Source organism: Oncorhynchus gorbuscha, linkage group LG09, assembly GCF_021184085.1.
Source record: "Oncorhynchus gorbuscha isolate QuinsamMale2020 ecotype Even-year linkage group LG09, OgorEven_v1.0, whole genome shotgun sequence".
Taxonomy (NCBI): domain Eukaryota; kingdom Metazoa; phylum Chordata; class Actinopteri; order Salmoniformes; family Salmonidae; genus Oncorhynchus; species Oncorhynchus gorbuscha.
In genome coordinates, this window is record NC_060181.1 from 32,543,765 (window position 1) to 32,560,900 (window position 17,136).

At 42.4% G+C, this 17,136-nt stretch overlaps 1 protein-coding gene across 1 annotated transcript in view; it reads left to right on the forward strand.

The window, feature by feature from the left end:
• Window positions 1-1,751: 1,751 nt before the first annotated feature.
• The window catches only part of LOC124042771 (potassium voltage-gated channel subfamily G member 2-like), a 32,140-nt gene continuing 16,755 nt past the window's right edge, over window positions 1,752-17,136 (forward strand). The window contains exons 1-3 of the mRNA XM_046360876.1: window positions 1,752-2,166; window positions 7,549-7,843; window positions 7,999-8,587. Of these exons, the coding sequence (XP_046216832.1) occupies window positions 7,650-7,843; window positions 7,999-8,587 (783 nt within the window). The 5' untranslated portion in view covers window positions 1,752-2,166; window positions 7,549-7,649. The remainder of the gene's footprint in view (window positions 2,167-7,548; window positions 7,844-7,998; window positions 8,588-17,136) is intronic.

Sequence of the window (17,136 nt, forward strand, 5' to 3'; positions counted from 1 at the left end):
CGTTTAATAGCGCTGTAATGTAATTCACGTTTACTCATCTTAGACAGTGTAATCTAGTTTCAGCTGATTTGTTGCTTTCTCGTACAGTGTGGTAGGAAGAGGTAAACCTGTAATGTGCACTCAGAAAACCTCCTGAGGACATAAAAGCATTTAGAAGTGATTGACAATCAATCAATAGACTATAGCTCTTTTTAACACAACTTCCACTCTTCCCACTTCATATAGTTCAAGGCTAATCTCATCCACCAGTCAGCTCTCTCTCAGCAATTCGAGCCAAGGTAAAACCGAACAAACTTTTATTTTAGTGAACAATCTCTGGAACTTTCTTTCTCTATCACCATGAATTTAAAGAGACATTTTAATGTCTGAGGGACATTATGAGAGAATGAATGGAGATGAATGACCTTTAGCCTAGACAACAGGAGTCATTTGCTCCAGATCTTTTCTAAATACATATGATCTCTTGCTGGAGACATCTGAGGCGTGTTTTCTTTGGGATGAGACTTTGAGATGTCCCTCACAATGTAGAAAATCTAATTCACTTTTTCCACAACAAATTATTCCACTGGGGCTCAGATCCTCTGGTGAAGCTGAATCACATCATAACCTGAGGCATCCTTCACTCTCAAAAGGATTTTGTGTCATTGATATGGCATAGCGATGACAGCTAGTTGGCCCTTTTAATCATCACTGAATGGTAGGACAGACTCCTCCTCTAGAGGTGAGGGTCTAGGTGAGAGTCTACGACCTGTCAGCTGCTGACTGGTGACTTTACAGTGAATGGTACCAATGCTCAGGCTCTCATAGTTAGACCTCATTATAACTAGGGTCCAGAGTTTTTACCTGGGTCACCTGGTTAGGAAAACTCCAGGCCCCAACTCTCTGTTTCTATATTTGTATTTACTGTAATATTACGTGAGAGGCGAACTCAATCCAGTCACCAACTGACTGTGGCAATTGTTCATCCCAGTCAATGATGTGCTGGTGAATAACAGTCAATGTAAACATTAGAATTGTAGTAGGCCTGTTCATCTATAGAGGTCCATCCATCAGACCTTCATTAGTGATGTTATCATTACCACGTTTGAAGCAATTACAGCCTTGTGACGCAGATGGGTCCTGTGGTACTGATATATGTTGTGACAGACACTAGCACTGAAATGAACAGACAAATGATGCATTGCTGTGCCTGGCTGCTACCTGCTTTGTAAATGAGACACCTATCATCACACCAGTCAATCAAGAAGGACCAACTGCCAAGTATTTCTTCACTTCCCCTCATCTTTCACTTTCCATAAATTGTATGCACAATCACTCTGAAATCATTTATTTCATAGGCCTACACCACAGCCTATGGTAGGCCCTACACCATTATAGGAAAACGAGAGGAGCCTATAACCATGTAATAATATAGTAGCGTCATTGTAGTAGTCCTAGCTATGTTTATCCTGTCGAGCTTTTATAACACAAAGAAAATTCCAAACTCAAATTATATATAACCTATATTTTTTTATTTCTGCGTATACATTTATTTGTGCGCATTTAAACATGTGTATGGCTCGTGATTTTTTTCTTATGCAATCACAGTGTGAGCTTCTTGAAATGGCTGTTGGAAGCAGGATTCAATTCGGGGAAGAAGCAGAGCATGGCACAAACCGCGCGGCGCGATTTTGCGCGTGAGCGGAGTAGTCTCTGTCGGCATCCTAGACAGTCAGAGCAGAGCCCTCAAATTGGAGTTATCACAGAGCGGCAACACCCAATCATTCACGCTGGGCTCTTCTCAAATCCGCGGTGTCTTTTTCCAACTGTTCTCTCGTGATTTTGTTGAATTTGGACGGATTCTTTTGCAATTATTGTAGTTCATTCGACTTAAAACAATCAAAGTAGTTTTCAGTATTTTTTATCCTCCCCTTGATCTTGCTAACGCGGGTGTGCAGCAAGTTTACCGAACCTTCAAACTTGGTCCATATGATTCGGAAGTAAAGCACGTGACGTTACCTGGGATTGAGTGCACCTGGTATAAAGTCAATTACCATGTTAGGATCATTTATACGGAGGACGGAGTCGACTGGAGCATGTATTTCATGTTGACCAATATGCGCTTTCATAATTGATATCGAAATGTGGGGAAGTTCTCTGCCGATGGACACAAACCGAACACAGCGGGTAGGTGTGGTAATCATGAATGATATTTCAATGTTTGTACAGACACTTTGAAAAATATTTATTCAGCATCTATTACATTGTAGCCATAACATTTATCTAAATATTGGAGTGCGCGGCGCACTTAGGTTAGAGGGCTATGGTCACAAATGTGTCTATGATCTAATGTCCATCCATATTAACTGGCTAGGCGAATGTTGATTCACGATGTATGCAGTGTGGAAGAAATTGGGATGCATTTGAAACCTTTCCTTACTATGAACGACCTGTCCAACGTGTGTCTCTCTCTCTCTCTCATATCCCAAAGCACCGTAGGCTCTGGCAGCGGGTTCTTTTTTGCAAGATGTGCGAAATCTGACAGAGCCAGGTTTAAAGTTGTCTCCTAGATAAGATGAATCTATAGGTGATTTATTTCAAATATAGGCCTTTGAATATTGGATTTTCGGCCGTCTTGGCTCAGTGCAAGCGTTCTGATTGACAATGATCAATAATTGTATAACCCCAAAACAAATGGGGCTATAATTGTTTAAACAAAAGGTTTCTATAGTCTACTGAATTCTACCCTCTCAGCTAAGCTCTTTCTAGAACCTATTATGGACTGTGATTGAATTCCATACAAGTCAATGGGTTATACACCCTTTTAAAACAGCTCCTACCCTCTCAAATGGCTCTCCTTTTACTGCCTGTATGGAATCTCTATATATAGGTCCATGCATTCCTCCCACATTTCATTCACTTGTTGATGTGTGGACTGGACTGGGGGTTGGGGAGGTTAATGCTGTTACACATGGCAGTATTCTCCCATTTTTCCTATATGTCCTGGAACCACACGCAGACAGTCCACGTAATATCTGAGTACATGCAGGGAGAAATAATTACCTTCAAGACAAATTCTAAAGGTGATAGAAACATTATTGCCCTAAAGGGGGAAATGTGTCTTGGACATTGTAGCTGCACTATTTCCAAACTACATGAAGGACGTGAGACAGCCACTATAGACCACATCCATTGCATAAATCACATTCTAACAGTAGAAATGCAACCACTCCCTTGTGTGGTTGTGTAACGATGTATGGAAGAATAGAGTGTTATTGTGGATGGACTTCTCATAACGATGCCTGTACAGAAACAAGTGCTCTACATTTCAGTAGGCATCAAACACCCTCTAAGTCTCTACCGTGAGGCTATTTATCTGATACTGTACCTTGCATTCTCTCTAAAGCCCTTTTGCAAAGGAACAAAGTACAGCTCTTTTAATAAACAAAACTACCCAACCTTACTAAGAGTTCATGCCTTTTTGTTTGAATAGACCATCAAGCCCTTTTTACAGGAGCTGTTCTTGTCTTCCTCGTGGGGCATGAATCCCTCCCAAAATGGCTATTTTCTGTTACAATGTCCTATTTTGATATTGTCATCCTCCTCTCCACCTTCAAAGTACATCTCCTATCTATGACTGTAAGGATGAACTATCCTATGCTTTTTACAGCCACGTACTCCAGCTCCACATGCAGCTTGACGCATGAGATATAGCAGATGCGGGACCTTGGCAAGGGTCAGGACTGTTGGTCAGGACTGTTGGTCAGGACTGTTCCGAATATTGGTCCACTAGATGGTTCAAATCTGATGCACATGTTACATTTTAGAATCCCTCTAGATTAGGGCTACCTTCATCTGCCTTTTCGTTGTTACTTTTCCCTGGTCTATTTTATAATTGCTTTCATTAAAGGGCTGAATAAATGGGTCACAATTACCTAGCCGTTGAAAATAAGAATTTGTTCTTAACTGACATGCCTAGTTAAATAAAGCCTGGATGATTTTCATGAACCCATCTTTGGGCTTTCAGAATGTTTATGGTAATGATGTGTATTTATGAAAGGGGTCAGCGCAGCAGCCACGCTCTCTTCTCAGACGATAAAAGTTTACTCATTCAAATATGGACATTGTCTTCTTCCCCAAACCATCCGTGCACTGTTAGACATTATCACACATTAAGCAGGAAACCCACGTCACTCCAGTATGGCAGGATATGTAGAGTAGACATAATGCTATGATACAATATCTTACTACAGAGACTACACAGGACCGATTTTTGTTGTCGAAGGATAATGTAGTCCCTCCAGCGGTCACCACTGGTGAGCACAACTGGAGAGAGGCTACCTATAGTTTAAAGTCATATCTCACAGCAGTCCTGTATGTAGGACCAAGCATTGTACTATCCTCCGTTTTCCAGCAAGACTGCACAAACGGATCTGGGACCAGGCTACTGTCTCAGCATTATGTTGACGACTAGTCAAAGGCCCTATATGTATGATTACGTGGTCCATCATACAGATGTAGGATCTTAATTTGACCAGTATTGTCGTAGCAAAATAATCCTGCATCAACAGCATTTGAACGTTTAGTCCATAATGTTGTTTGATCAGTGGTTAGTCTATTAGCTGGTCAAAAGTAGGCTACATGAAAAGTGCAATACTGTTAATATAATTATGTGGGTTTTCAGTGAATTTATGTAAATCACAAAGCTCATCTGCATTTCCTGTGGAGCTGGAAAATTCTCAGCAATAAAAGTGATCAAATATAAGATCCTACACCTGGGATTGTAAATGATGGCACTGTATGGTCTGTGGGTGTCCTCTCAAGGGTGGCGTTCTGTGCATTTATGGACCTGAGCCCCCAGAGACAGATGTCATGCTAACCAATGACATCTGATGTGTAGGATGAAAAAAAAAAAAAATACATTGACACCTTTTCTGTTTTGTCGATGACACTCAATTCAGCATTGAAAAAAGGTGTAAATGAGTGTTTGTTCCACTTGAGTGAGTCAGACCACAAGTCGGAGACCACTATGACACCAAATGTGCTTGATGGGTTGTTTTCTTCTAACGCTTCTAATTCTTCTAAAGGGAAATTTCCAAAGTGTTCAACTTCATATTCATCATCTCCAGCACCACCCAATCATGAACATATGTGAAAATGGTGCATTTCTATGTTTTGTAGTAAAAAAATATGAAGATAAAGCATTTCCAAAGACATCATCAACCAATTAGTCAAAATCACACGATGCACACAGATTGTCATTGGAAACACCAATCTTTTTAAAGTGTTGGTTTTATGATCTGAAATAAAAGGTCCCAGAAATGTTTCATACGTGCAAAAAGCTTATTTCTCTCAAATTCTGTGCACACATTTGTTTGCATCCCTGTTAGTGAGCATTTCTCCTTTGTCAAGATAATCCATCCACCTGACAGGTGTGGAATATCAAGAAGCTGATTAAACAGCATGATCATTACACAGGTGCACCTTGTACTGGGGACAATAGAAGGCCACTCTAAAATGTGCAGTTTCGTCACACAACACAATGCCATAAGTGTCTCAAGTTTTGACGGAGCATGTCTACCAGAGTTGTTGCCAGGGATTTTAATGTTCATTTCTCTACCATAAGCCACTTCAAACTTCATTTTAGATAATTTGGCAGTACGTCCAACCACCCTCACAGCCGCAGACCATGTGTAACCACTTCTGCCCAGGACCTCCACATCCGGCTTCTTCACCTGCGGGATCGTCTGAGATCAGCCACCCGGACAGCTGATGAATCGGACAAGTATTTCTGTCTGTAGTAAAGCCTTTTCGTGGCAAAACTCATTCTGATTGGCTGGGCCTGGCTCCGTGCCTGCCCAGTCATGTGAAATACATAGATTAGGGCCTAAATAATTTATTTCAATTGACTGATTTCCTTATGAACTGTAACTCAGTAAAATCGTTGAAAATGTTGCATTTATATTTTTGTTAGGTATAGTAACTATCGGATTACATTTAGAAAGTAACCTACCCAACCCTGGACATACGCACCATAGGAAAAACACACTCAGTTATCTGCACTTGACCCTGGACATTGTAAAATGAACCAAAGAGAATGTGGTAAACCAAGTGGTAAATACATTAGAACACACGGCTTCAGCAGAAGATGTGACATATTATCTGGAGCTTATTTTCCCCGCGAGCCAGGCACTGGAGCGCACTGACACATTTCACTGTGTTTAATCAGCGGGCGATGGATACTCTTGGCTCAACCTGGCTTTTTTGGGGTTTCCTAAATCTGCAGTTGTCTTTCATGCATACGAGTAACAGGTAGGTAAAATCATTGTCGTCTGTTTGAAGTCTCCTCCCTAGCTCATTGGGCTGTCATCTCTGTCATTAGGCTAGCGTCTTTCAGCACTCTACTTTAGTTGCAGTAGACCTGACTGAACTGTTTTCACCCATCTGCAGCAATCTAATGTAAAACACATCACAATAAATCAATACCTCATCAAAGCACTCTGGTCTCTGGAGACTTTGGAGTGGACTTGTATTATTGGACACGAGAGATTTAGGGTTTGATGAAGGACATATACATTCTATCATTTCTCAAAGATTTCGTAATGTTTTCAACTTATCCACCAACAGTCAGTGTCCTGTTTTTAATTTTATTTAACAAGGCAAGTCAGTTAAGAACACATTCTTATTTACAATGACTGCCTACCCCAGCCAAACCAGGATGACGCTGGGCCCCTTGTGCACCGCCCTATGGTCTCCCAATCACGGCCGGATGGGATACATACGGAATTCGAACCAGGGACTGTAGTGACGCCTCTTGCACTAAGATGCAGTACATTAGACCACTATGCCACTCGGGAGTTTTGAGGTTTGGATCACTCTCGTGAATGACTACTCTTAATTGAAACTGACACACGTTTTAGAGTGTAATGCTGAATCATGAAGAGGAGTATTGTGGCTGATAGCAGTTCACTGTGATATCATTTGGCTTGGTATGAATCATTTAACCCTCACTACGCAGAGCAGAGCTGCATTCTGTCAGTATTATGACTAGAAGGTGCCATTAGAAAGTGCCACATCTTAGGAGTTTGTTTCTTTGGTTGAACCTGTGGTTACACTAACTAAAACGTATACATTGGAAGAAGATTAAAACAAGACATTAATGCTGCAGAATTAATTGCCCTTTTTCTGTTGTTGTAAACAAAGTCAATGGCCCATGAAAGATGAATCACAAGAAGTTTTACTCTGGTATAGCCAACCTGTTAGTTATTTTCTTTGTTGAAATCCCACCGTTAATTGGTCTGTATTTATTGTAATTTAGTGAACCTTGATAAACAATACCTAATTTAGGGCCTCAGCCATGTTAAATACCACAACTTAACCAGTTCCTCTCTCTGCATCAGGGTTTCTGCTGATGTAAGACTTGTTGTGGTGTGATGAGAGAGTGAGTATGAAGAGTGATTTTTAGAAACGGCTTAAGCTTGAGATTCTGACCAAATTTGTCCCGATAAACCTGTGGAGTTCCTCTCGAAAAAAACCCAGAACTTTCTTTCCTCTGCTTTGTTTCCACAGAGACCAGCCCTGCTCCTGGATGGGTGAGGTCCCTGCCAACCCAGTCGGCTAGTGAAACACCCCTTTCCTCCCAACCAGGGTCCCCCAGAGGAGCAGCAGGGATGTACCAGGAGGTGGCCTTCCTAGCGGGCAGCACGGAAAAAGAGTTCACGCCCTTCCACTTCCCCCTGGAGAACCAGCAGGAGGTGGTCACTAAGAAGGGTGTGTTCTTTAAACGGCAGCGACTGCTGCGGAGGCCCAATGAAGCGCAGGAGGAGAACGACCTGTCAGCCGTTATCAATGTAGGCGGGATCAGGTACCGTACCCACAGAATCAGGAGTTGGCGTGTTCAACTCGATAATCAATGTGATGCAGTGCCTTAGACCGCTGCGCTACTCGGGAGGCCTCTGGTGCAAGGTTTAAAAGGCATATAAACCGGGCACAGAAACATATGTTTTCCTCTCCCACCAGGTACCGTATCCCCTGGTCCGTTCTGGAGGAGTTCCCTCTGACGCGGCTGGGCCGGCTGAGGAGCTGCAGCTCATTGGACGAGATCATGGAGGTGTGTGACGACTACGACGACGGGCGCCAGGAGTTCTTCTTCGACCGCAGCCCATCTGCATTCCGCACCATTGTGACGTTCCTGGCGGCAGGGCGGCTCCGACTGCTGAGGGAGATGTGTGCCCTGTCCTTCCAGGAGGAGCTTGTCTACTGGGGCCTGGAGGACACCAGGTTGGAATGGTGCTGCCTCAGGAAGCTACGCATAAGACAGGAGGAGCTCAAGGAGCAGCTTAGGATGGAGGAGGAGGAAGCAGAGCTCACCACCACCCTGACCCCCCAGAGCTGTGAGGATGGGCTTGGGCCCCCCGGGGCGGGAGGGGAGGAGGAGGAGGAGAGCCGCATGGCGGGGTGTATGCGCAGTCTCCATGACATGGTGGAGAACCCTCAATCTGGACTTCCTGGGAAGATCTTTGCCTTTCTGTCGGTGGTGTTTGTGGCCATCACCGCGGTAACACTCTGCATCAGTACCATGCCTGACCTCAGGGAGGAGGAGGAGAGGGTGAGTTCACTTCCTGTTTATTCTCTGCTCACAGGCTTTACTTCCGGGTCACACTCAGTTGGGTTATATATTGGGCCAGGAGTTTCACCTGACTGAGTTACAGACCTGGAAAAACTCTGGGTACATCCATATCTGCATTCTGCTGTTAGTCGGATGATGTTTGAGAGACAACCTCCGCATAGTGAGTCTTCCCTCTGATAGTAACTCATCATCACCGAGGTACTGTGATGGCTCAGGGATGTTGTCATGGACGACTGCTACACTACACGCTACAACTTCAATTACATGAATACCAGATTATTGCCTTTGCCAGGTAACTGCTGCTGCACTCTGGTCTTGCTCTTATTCATGCATTAAAGGAATCTTATTTGCCCACATGGTCTTAGTAATTAACATTGCCTTCAGAAAGTATTCATACCTCTTCACTTATTACAAATAAGTGAAATTTGTTGTTACAGCCTGAATTCAAAATGGATGAAATATAGATGGAGCTTTTCTCACCCATATACACACAATACCACATAATGACAAAGTGAAAACATATTTTTAGAACATTTAGCAAATGCATTGAAAATGAAATACAGAAATCTAATTTACATAAGTATTCACAACCTTTAGTCAATACATGTTAGAATCACCTTTGGCAGCGATTACAGCTGTGGGAAAATGAGTTTGGGCAGGGTGGCTCGTTCTCTGTGGAGATGAATCTTTGATGGAGGAGAGGTTGAGATGGCTGAAGCAGAAGTGTTGTTTGAAGCTGAAAGTGAGTCAAGCACAGTTAGTAAAAAAGATGAGTAGATAACAGTGAAGCCCAAGAATTGAACAAAAAGGGCAAAACATTGTTGTTGAAAATGAGTCGTTGCTTGTTGAAATGCGGTTTTTGGATAAGGATAAGCCCTAAGCTAAGGACCATGGGACTTAACACCTTCCTCTGCAACTGGATCCTGGACTTCCTGACGGGCCAACCCCCAGGTGGTATGGGTAGGCAACAACACATCTGCCACGCTGATTCTTAACACGGGGCCCCTCAGGGGTGCGTGCTTAGTCCACTTCTGTACTCCCTGTTCACCCACGACTGCGTGGACAAGCATGACTCCAACACCATCATTAAGTTTGCTGATGACACAACGGTGGAAGGCCTGATCACCGACAACGATGAGACAGCCTATAGAGAAGAGGTCAGAGACCTGGCAGTGACCTTGTTCCCTCAATGTAAACAAGACAAAGGAGATGATCATTGCCTACAGGAAAAGGAGGGCCGAACACACCCCCATTTACAATGACAGGGCTGTAGTGGAGCGGGTCGAGAGTTTCAAGTTCCTTGGTGTCCACATCACCAACAAACAATCATGGTCCAAACTAGAGGTCGACCGATTATGTTTTTTCAACGTCAATTCCGATTATTGGAGGACCAAAAAAAGCTAACACCGATTAATCGGACGATTTAAAATAATATATTTTTTTGCTTTATTTGTATTTGTAATAATGACAATTACAACAATACTGAATGAACACTTTTCTTTTAGCTTAATATAATACATAAATAAAATCAATTTAGCCTCGAATAAATAATGAAACATGTTCAATTTGGTTTAAATAATGCAAAAACAAAGTGTTGGAGAAGAAAGTAAACAAGCTAACGTTTCAGTTCCTTGCTCAGAACATGAGAACATATGAAAGCTGGTGGTTCCTTTTAACATGAGTCTTCAATATCCTTAGGTAAGAAGTTTTAGGTTGTAGGAATTATAGGACTATTTCTCTCTATATCATTTGTATTTCTTTTACCATTGACTATTGGATGTTCTTATAGGCACTTTATTATTGCCAGTGTAACAGTATAGCTTCCGTCCCTCTCCTCGTCCCTACCTGGGCTCGAACCAGGAACACATCGACAACAGCCACCCTCGAAGCATTGTTACCCATGGCTCCACAAAACCGCGGCCCTTGCAGAGCAAGGGAAACAACTACTCCAAGTCTCAGAGCGAGTGACGTTTGAAACGCTATTAGCGTGCACCCTGCTAACTAGCTAGCCATTTGACATCGGTTACACCAGCCTCATCTCGGGAGTTGATAGGCTTGAAGTCATAAACAGCTCAATGCGTGAAGCACAGCGAAGAGCTGCTGGTAAATGCACCAAAGAGCTGTTTGAATGACTGCTTACAAGTCTGCTGCTGCCTACCATCGCTCAGTCAGACTGCTCTATCAAATATCAAATCATAGACTTAATTGTAACATAATAACACACAGAAATATGAGCCTTTGGTCATTGATCTGGTCAAATCCGGAAACTATCATTTAGAAAACAAAACGTTTATTCTTTCAGTGAAATATGGAACCGTTCCGTATTTTATCTAACGGGTGGCATCAATAAGTCTAAATATTGCTGTTACATTGTACAACCTTCAATGTTATGTCATAATTATGTACAATTCTGGCAAATTAATTACGGTCTTTGTTAGGTATAAATGGACTACACACAGTTCGCAACGAGCCAGGCGGCCCAAACTGCTGCATATACCATGGCTGCTTGCACGGAATGCAAGAGAAGTGACACAATTTCCAGAATTATAAGAAATTCATGTTAGCAGGAAATATTAACTAAATATGCAGTATTCTGCCCTTGAGTTGCGTTCCCATGCAAAACTAGACAGATAGCTAACAACTAAGTCTTCAATAAAACTCCCAAGGCGTGACTTTTCTTGAATGAATATATTGAAAACGTTTATGTTGTGAAACTGCAAAATACAAAAAAGAATATACTTTAGTGTTCAATTCACACCGACATACTGTAGATGTACATTAAACATTTGAAGTTGCATAAATACAAAGCATGCGCTAAGGTACCATGCATCTGGCATGATGCCAAACCATATAGCTAATTGTTAACCATATGGTAATTGCTCCTTTCATTACTCTAATAATGTATAACCATCTATGTAGAATAACAAAGCATATTACACTAGAAACAGTAACAAAACTACAGTATTGTATATTTTACAATTCGTTTGCATGACGCATGAGCAAAGTAATACAGCTAATGACATACACAAAAGGCATTGCAATTTGTGAGTAAATGCAACCAACATTGATATGTAAGAAACTCTATCAATAACAAGATTATCATCATTAGCTAAATGCTTGAATCGAACTTACAAACAAATATTTTTCCAAGGCTGAAGCGTGACAAGAAATAACTACATTGAAAGACCTGCACCGTAGCGTTGTTTGTAGCTGCTTCTATGCGTGCAAAACAAATTCTTAACTTCCCGTTTGCGTTGTCTTTCTAAGTACCAGAAAGCGCCACTAGGGGGCAAATAACACCATTGAACACAATGAAAATCCAATTTAACCATTGTAATAAAATAATCTGTTACCTTCTAACAGGATGGCAGCACATGCAGGTTTAAAAATATATGCTTGTGTATTGATTTTAAAGAAAGGCATTGATGTTTATGGTTAGGTTTGGTGCAACGACAGTGCTAAATCATCACCCGTTTGACAAAGTAGGCTGGGATTCGATGTGAAATTAACAGGCACCGCATCGATTATATGCAACGCAGGACATGCAAGATAAACTAGTAATATCAACCATGTGTAGTTAACTAGTGATTATGTTAAGATGGAATGTTTTTTATAAGATAAGTTTAATGCTGGCTAGCAACTTACCTTGTCCTCTTGCTGCCCTCACGTAACAGGTAGTTTGCCTGCCATGCAGGCTCCTCGTGAAGTACAATGTAAGGCAGGTGGTTAGAGCGTTGGAAGGTTGCAAAAACAAATCCCTAAGCTGACAAGGTAAAAATCTGTCGTTCTGCCCCTGAACAAGGCAGTTAACCCACCGTTCCTAGGCCTTAATTGAAAATAAGAATGTGTTCTTAACTGACTTGCCTAGTTAAAAAGGTGTAAAAAAAGATATATTCAAAAAAATAATTTAAAAATCTGCCAAATTGGTATCCAAAAATACCAATTTCCGATTGTTATGAAAACTTGAAATCGGCACTAATTAATCGGTCGACCTCTAGTCCAAACACACCAACAAAGTCATGAAGAGGGCAAGACAAAGCCTTTTCCCCATCAGGAGACTGAAAAGATTTGGCATGCGTCCCCAGATCCCACATACAGCCCTGGGTTGCTCCTCTTTTCAGTTCGCTGCAGCTGGCGACTGAAACGAGCTGCAGAAAAAAACTGGACACTCTTACTGACAGTTGTGGCTGCTTCGCGTGATGTATTGTTGTCTCTTCCTTCTTGCCCTTTGTGCTGTTATCTGTGCCCAATAATGTTTCTACCATGTATTGTGCTGCTACCATGTTGTGTTTCTACCATGTTGCTGTTGTGTTGCTACCATGCTGTGTTGTCATGTGTTTTTGTCATGCTATGTTGTCTTGGGTCTCTTATGTAGTGTTGTGGTGTCCCGTCGTGATGTGTGTTTTTGTCATATATATATATAATTTTTTAAAATATTTTTTTAAACCCATCCCCCGTCCCCGCAGGAGGCCTTTTGGTAGACCGTTATTCTTAATAAGAATTTGTTCTTAACTGACTTGCCAAGTTAAATAAAAATATCCTCAGTTCTACAGCTGCACCATCGAGAGCATCCTGACCAGTTGCATCACCGACTGGTATGACAACTGCTCAGCATCCGACCATAAGGCGGTACAGAGGGTAGTGCATACAGCCCAGTACATTACTGGGGCCAAGCTTCCTGCCATCCATGACCTATATACTTGGCGGTGTCAGAAGAAGGCCCAAAAGATTGTCAAAGATTCTACTCACCCAAGTTATAGACTGTTCTCTCTGCTACCACACGGCAAGCGGTACCGGAGCGCCAAGTCTAGGTCCAAGAGGCTTCTTAACAGCTTCTACCACCAAGCCATAAACCCGCTGAACAATAAATCAAATGGCCAACCAGACTGTGCCCCTTTGTTTTTACACTGTTGCTACTCACTGTTTTTACACTGTTGCTACTCACTGTTTATTATCTATGCATAGTCACTTTACCCCTACCTACATGTACAAATGACCTTGACTAACCTGTACCCCCGCACATTGACTTGGTACCAGTACCCCCTGTATATAATGTAGCCTCATTATTATTATTATTATTCTTACTTTGAAAAAAAGTTATGTTTTCCTTTAGTTTTTAGTAAATATTTTCTTAACCAACAATGCAGTTAAGAAAATTTTGTTAAGGATTGTATTTGGTGCATGTGATAAATAACATTTGATTTGAGAAACCCTTTTGAAGTCACGAGGATGGTGAAGAAGGTGCTGGATTCTTTTTCAGGAGTGGCTTCGGGACAATTCTCTGAATGTCCTTGAGTGGCCCAGCCAGAGCCCGGACTTGAACCCAATTGAACATCTCTGGAGAGACCTGAAAATATCTGTGCAGCGACACTCTACATCCAACCTGACAGAGCTTGAAACTCCTCAAATACAGGTGTGCCAAGCTTGTAGCATCATACTCAAGAAGACTCGAGGCTGTAATTGCTGCCAAAGGTGCTTCAACAAAGTACTGAGTAAAGGGTCTGAATACTTATGTAAATGTGATATTTCCATTTATTTTGTATTTTTTTTAATACGTTGTCATCAAGGCAAAGGGTGGTTACTTTGAATAATGTCAAATATAGAATATATTTAGATTTGATGAACACTTTTTTTGGTTACTACATGATTGCATATGTGTTATTTCATAGTTTGGATGTCTTCACTATTATTCTGCAATGTGTATATCTATCTTTTTTTTAACCTTGCATTATTTAATTTTGTGGATCTTTTTGTCTACCTGCACAGTAGATGGCAGAATTCACATAATTATTGCGAATAGGTGCCATTCTTTGCGAGGGTTTAGAAAACCTGGTCTTTGTGGTTCTGTTCGGAATTGTATGTGTCATTCAAAAATCATGTTAAACACTATTATTGCAATTCCATGCAATTTGTGACTTGTTAAGCACATTTTTACTCCTGAACTTGTAGGTTTTCCAGAACAAAGGGGTTGAATACTTATTGACTCGAGACATTTCATCTTATCATTTTTAATTAACTTGTAAAACTGTCTAAAAACCTAATTTCACTTTGAAATTATGGGGTATTATGTGTAGGCCAGTGACGAGAGGCCAAGGGATGTGAATACTTTCTGAAGGCACATTGAGCAAGATATTGCCCTCTTGGGGGTCTCATAGGGGTTAGAAATTGGGCATTGGCCACTTACTGCATCAATTCCCCTGACGGCCTGAGGGATAAGTAACTATATGAAGTAATTATATCATAATCTTTTCTGGGTGTTTCAGAACTAGTAGTTGTGCCTCTGAGACCTCAGGGTTCCTGCTGGAGTGTCTTTGTGGTGGAATAAACTGACAACCTCCTGAATGACATCTAAAAAGCTTTAAAATGATTAAAGAGAACCTCTGCAGGCTTCTCCCACTATCAAAGAGACCTCCACGTCGGGGTGAAATAACGATGGAGAGGGGGGTGAGGGTACTGAGGAAGTGCTGTATCATCAAAGGGGAAATCAATCTGAGTACAAAGAGGGTTAGAGAGCTACAGTAACTATGAGGGTTATGGCGCTACAATAATTACCACGAGGGTTAGAGAGCTACAGTAACTATGAGGGTTATCGCGCTACAGTAATTACCAGGAGGGTTAGAGAGCTACAGTAACTATGAGGGTTATCGCGCTACAGTAATTACCAGGAGGGTTAGAGAGCTACAGAAACTGAGGGTTATCGCGCTACAGTAATTACCAGGAGGGTTAGTGAGCTACAGTAATTGAGGGTTATCGCGCTACAGTAATTACCAGGAGGGTTAGAGAGCTACAGTAACTATGAGGGTTATCGCGCTACAGTAATTAACCTCCTCCTGAGGTTGATGAGGCTCTGTTGCACCTTCTTCACCACACTGTCTGTGTGGGTGGTCTATTTCAGTTTGTCAGTGATGTGTATGCCAAGGAACTTGAAGCTTTCCACCTTCTCCACTGCAGTCCCGTCGATGTAGATAGGGGGGGGTGCACCCTCTGTTTCCTGAAGTCCACAATCATCTCCTTTGTTTTGTTGATGTTGAGTGAGAGGTTGTTTTCCAGGCACCACACACCCAGAGCCCTCACCTCCTCCCTGTATGCTGTCTCATCATTGTTGGTAATCAAGCCTACTACTGTTGTATCATTTGCAAACTTGATTGCGTTGGAGGTGTGCTTGGCCATGCTGTCGTGGTTGAACGGGGAGTACAGGAGGGGGCTGAGCATGTACCCTTGTAGGGCCCCAGTGTTGAGGATCAGCGGAGTGACGCTGATGTTTCCCACCACCTGGGGGCGGCCTGTCAGGAAGTCCAGGACCCAGTTGCACAGGGTGGGATTCAGACCCAGGGCCTTGAGCTTAATGATGAGCTTGGAGGGTACGGTACTATGGTGTTGAATGCTGTGCTATAGTCGATAAACAGTATTCTTACATAGGTATTCCTCTTGTCCAGATGGGATAGGGCAGAGTGATGGCGATTGCATCTTCTGTGGATCTATTGGGGCGGTAAGCAAATTTAAGTGGGTCTAGGGTGGCAGGTAAGGTAGAGGTGATATGATCCTTGTTTCTCAAAGCACTTCATGATAACAGAGGTGAGTGCTACGGGGGGCGATAGTCATTAAGTTCAGTTACCTTTGCATTCTTGGGTACAGGAACAATGGTGACCATCTTGAATCATGTGGGGACAACAAACTGGGATAGGGAAAGATTGAATATGTCCGTAAACACACCAGCCAGCTGGTCTGCACATGCTCTGATGACGCGGCTAGGGATGCCGTCTGGGCTGGCAGCCTTGCGAGGTTTAACACGTTTAAATGTTTTACTCACGCCGGCCACAGAGAAGGAGAGCCCACAGTCCTTGGTAGCGGGCTGCGTCGGTGGCACTGTGTTATCCTTAAAGCGTGCAAAGACTGTGTTTAGCCTGTCCGGAAGCAAGACGTCGGTCTCGGTGACGTGGCTGGTTTTCCTTTTGTAGTCTATGATTGTCTGGATGAGCTTTAAAACAGTAAATACTGTAAGTGAGTGAGGGAGACCGAGGTCAGGCAAGGATATATATACTGCTGTGTTACAATGAGAGAGACTTGAAAAACAAACAAGAATACTCTATTTGGTGATAGGGAGCAGTATTATGGAATGTTTTCCGTGTATTCCCATCTCAATGTTTGGACCCTTACAAAAAATGATTGCTGTTTTTGAAACTGCTGTAAAAGTGCAGTAACTGCAGTCGACTGGTATTTTGGACGCAGTAATTGCAGAATAACTGCAGTGTACGGCAGTTGTACTGCAGTTACACTGCATAATTACTGTAGTAAAAGACAACGGCGCAGTTATACTGCACTCTGACTGCAATCTTTTTTCGTAAGGGGGGTTCAAGGAGAGATGTGTAGCCCCATGCTGTAGGTGTGTAGGTTATGCTGTGGGTGTGTAGGTTATGCTGTAGGTGTGTAGGTTATGCTGTAGGTGTGTAGGTTATGCTGTGGGTGTGTAGGTTATGCTGTGGGTGTGTAGGTTATGCTGTGGGTGTGTAGCCCCATGCTGTAGCTGT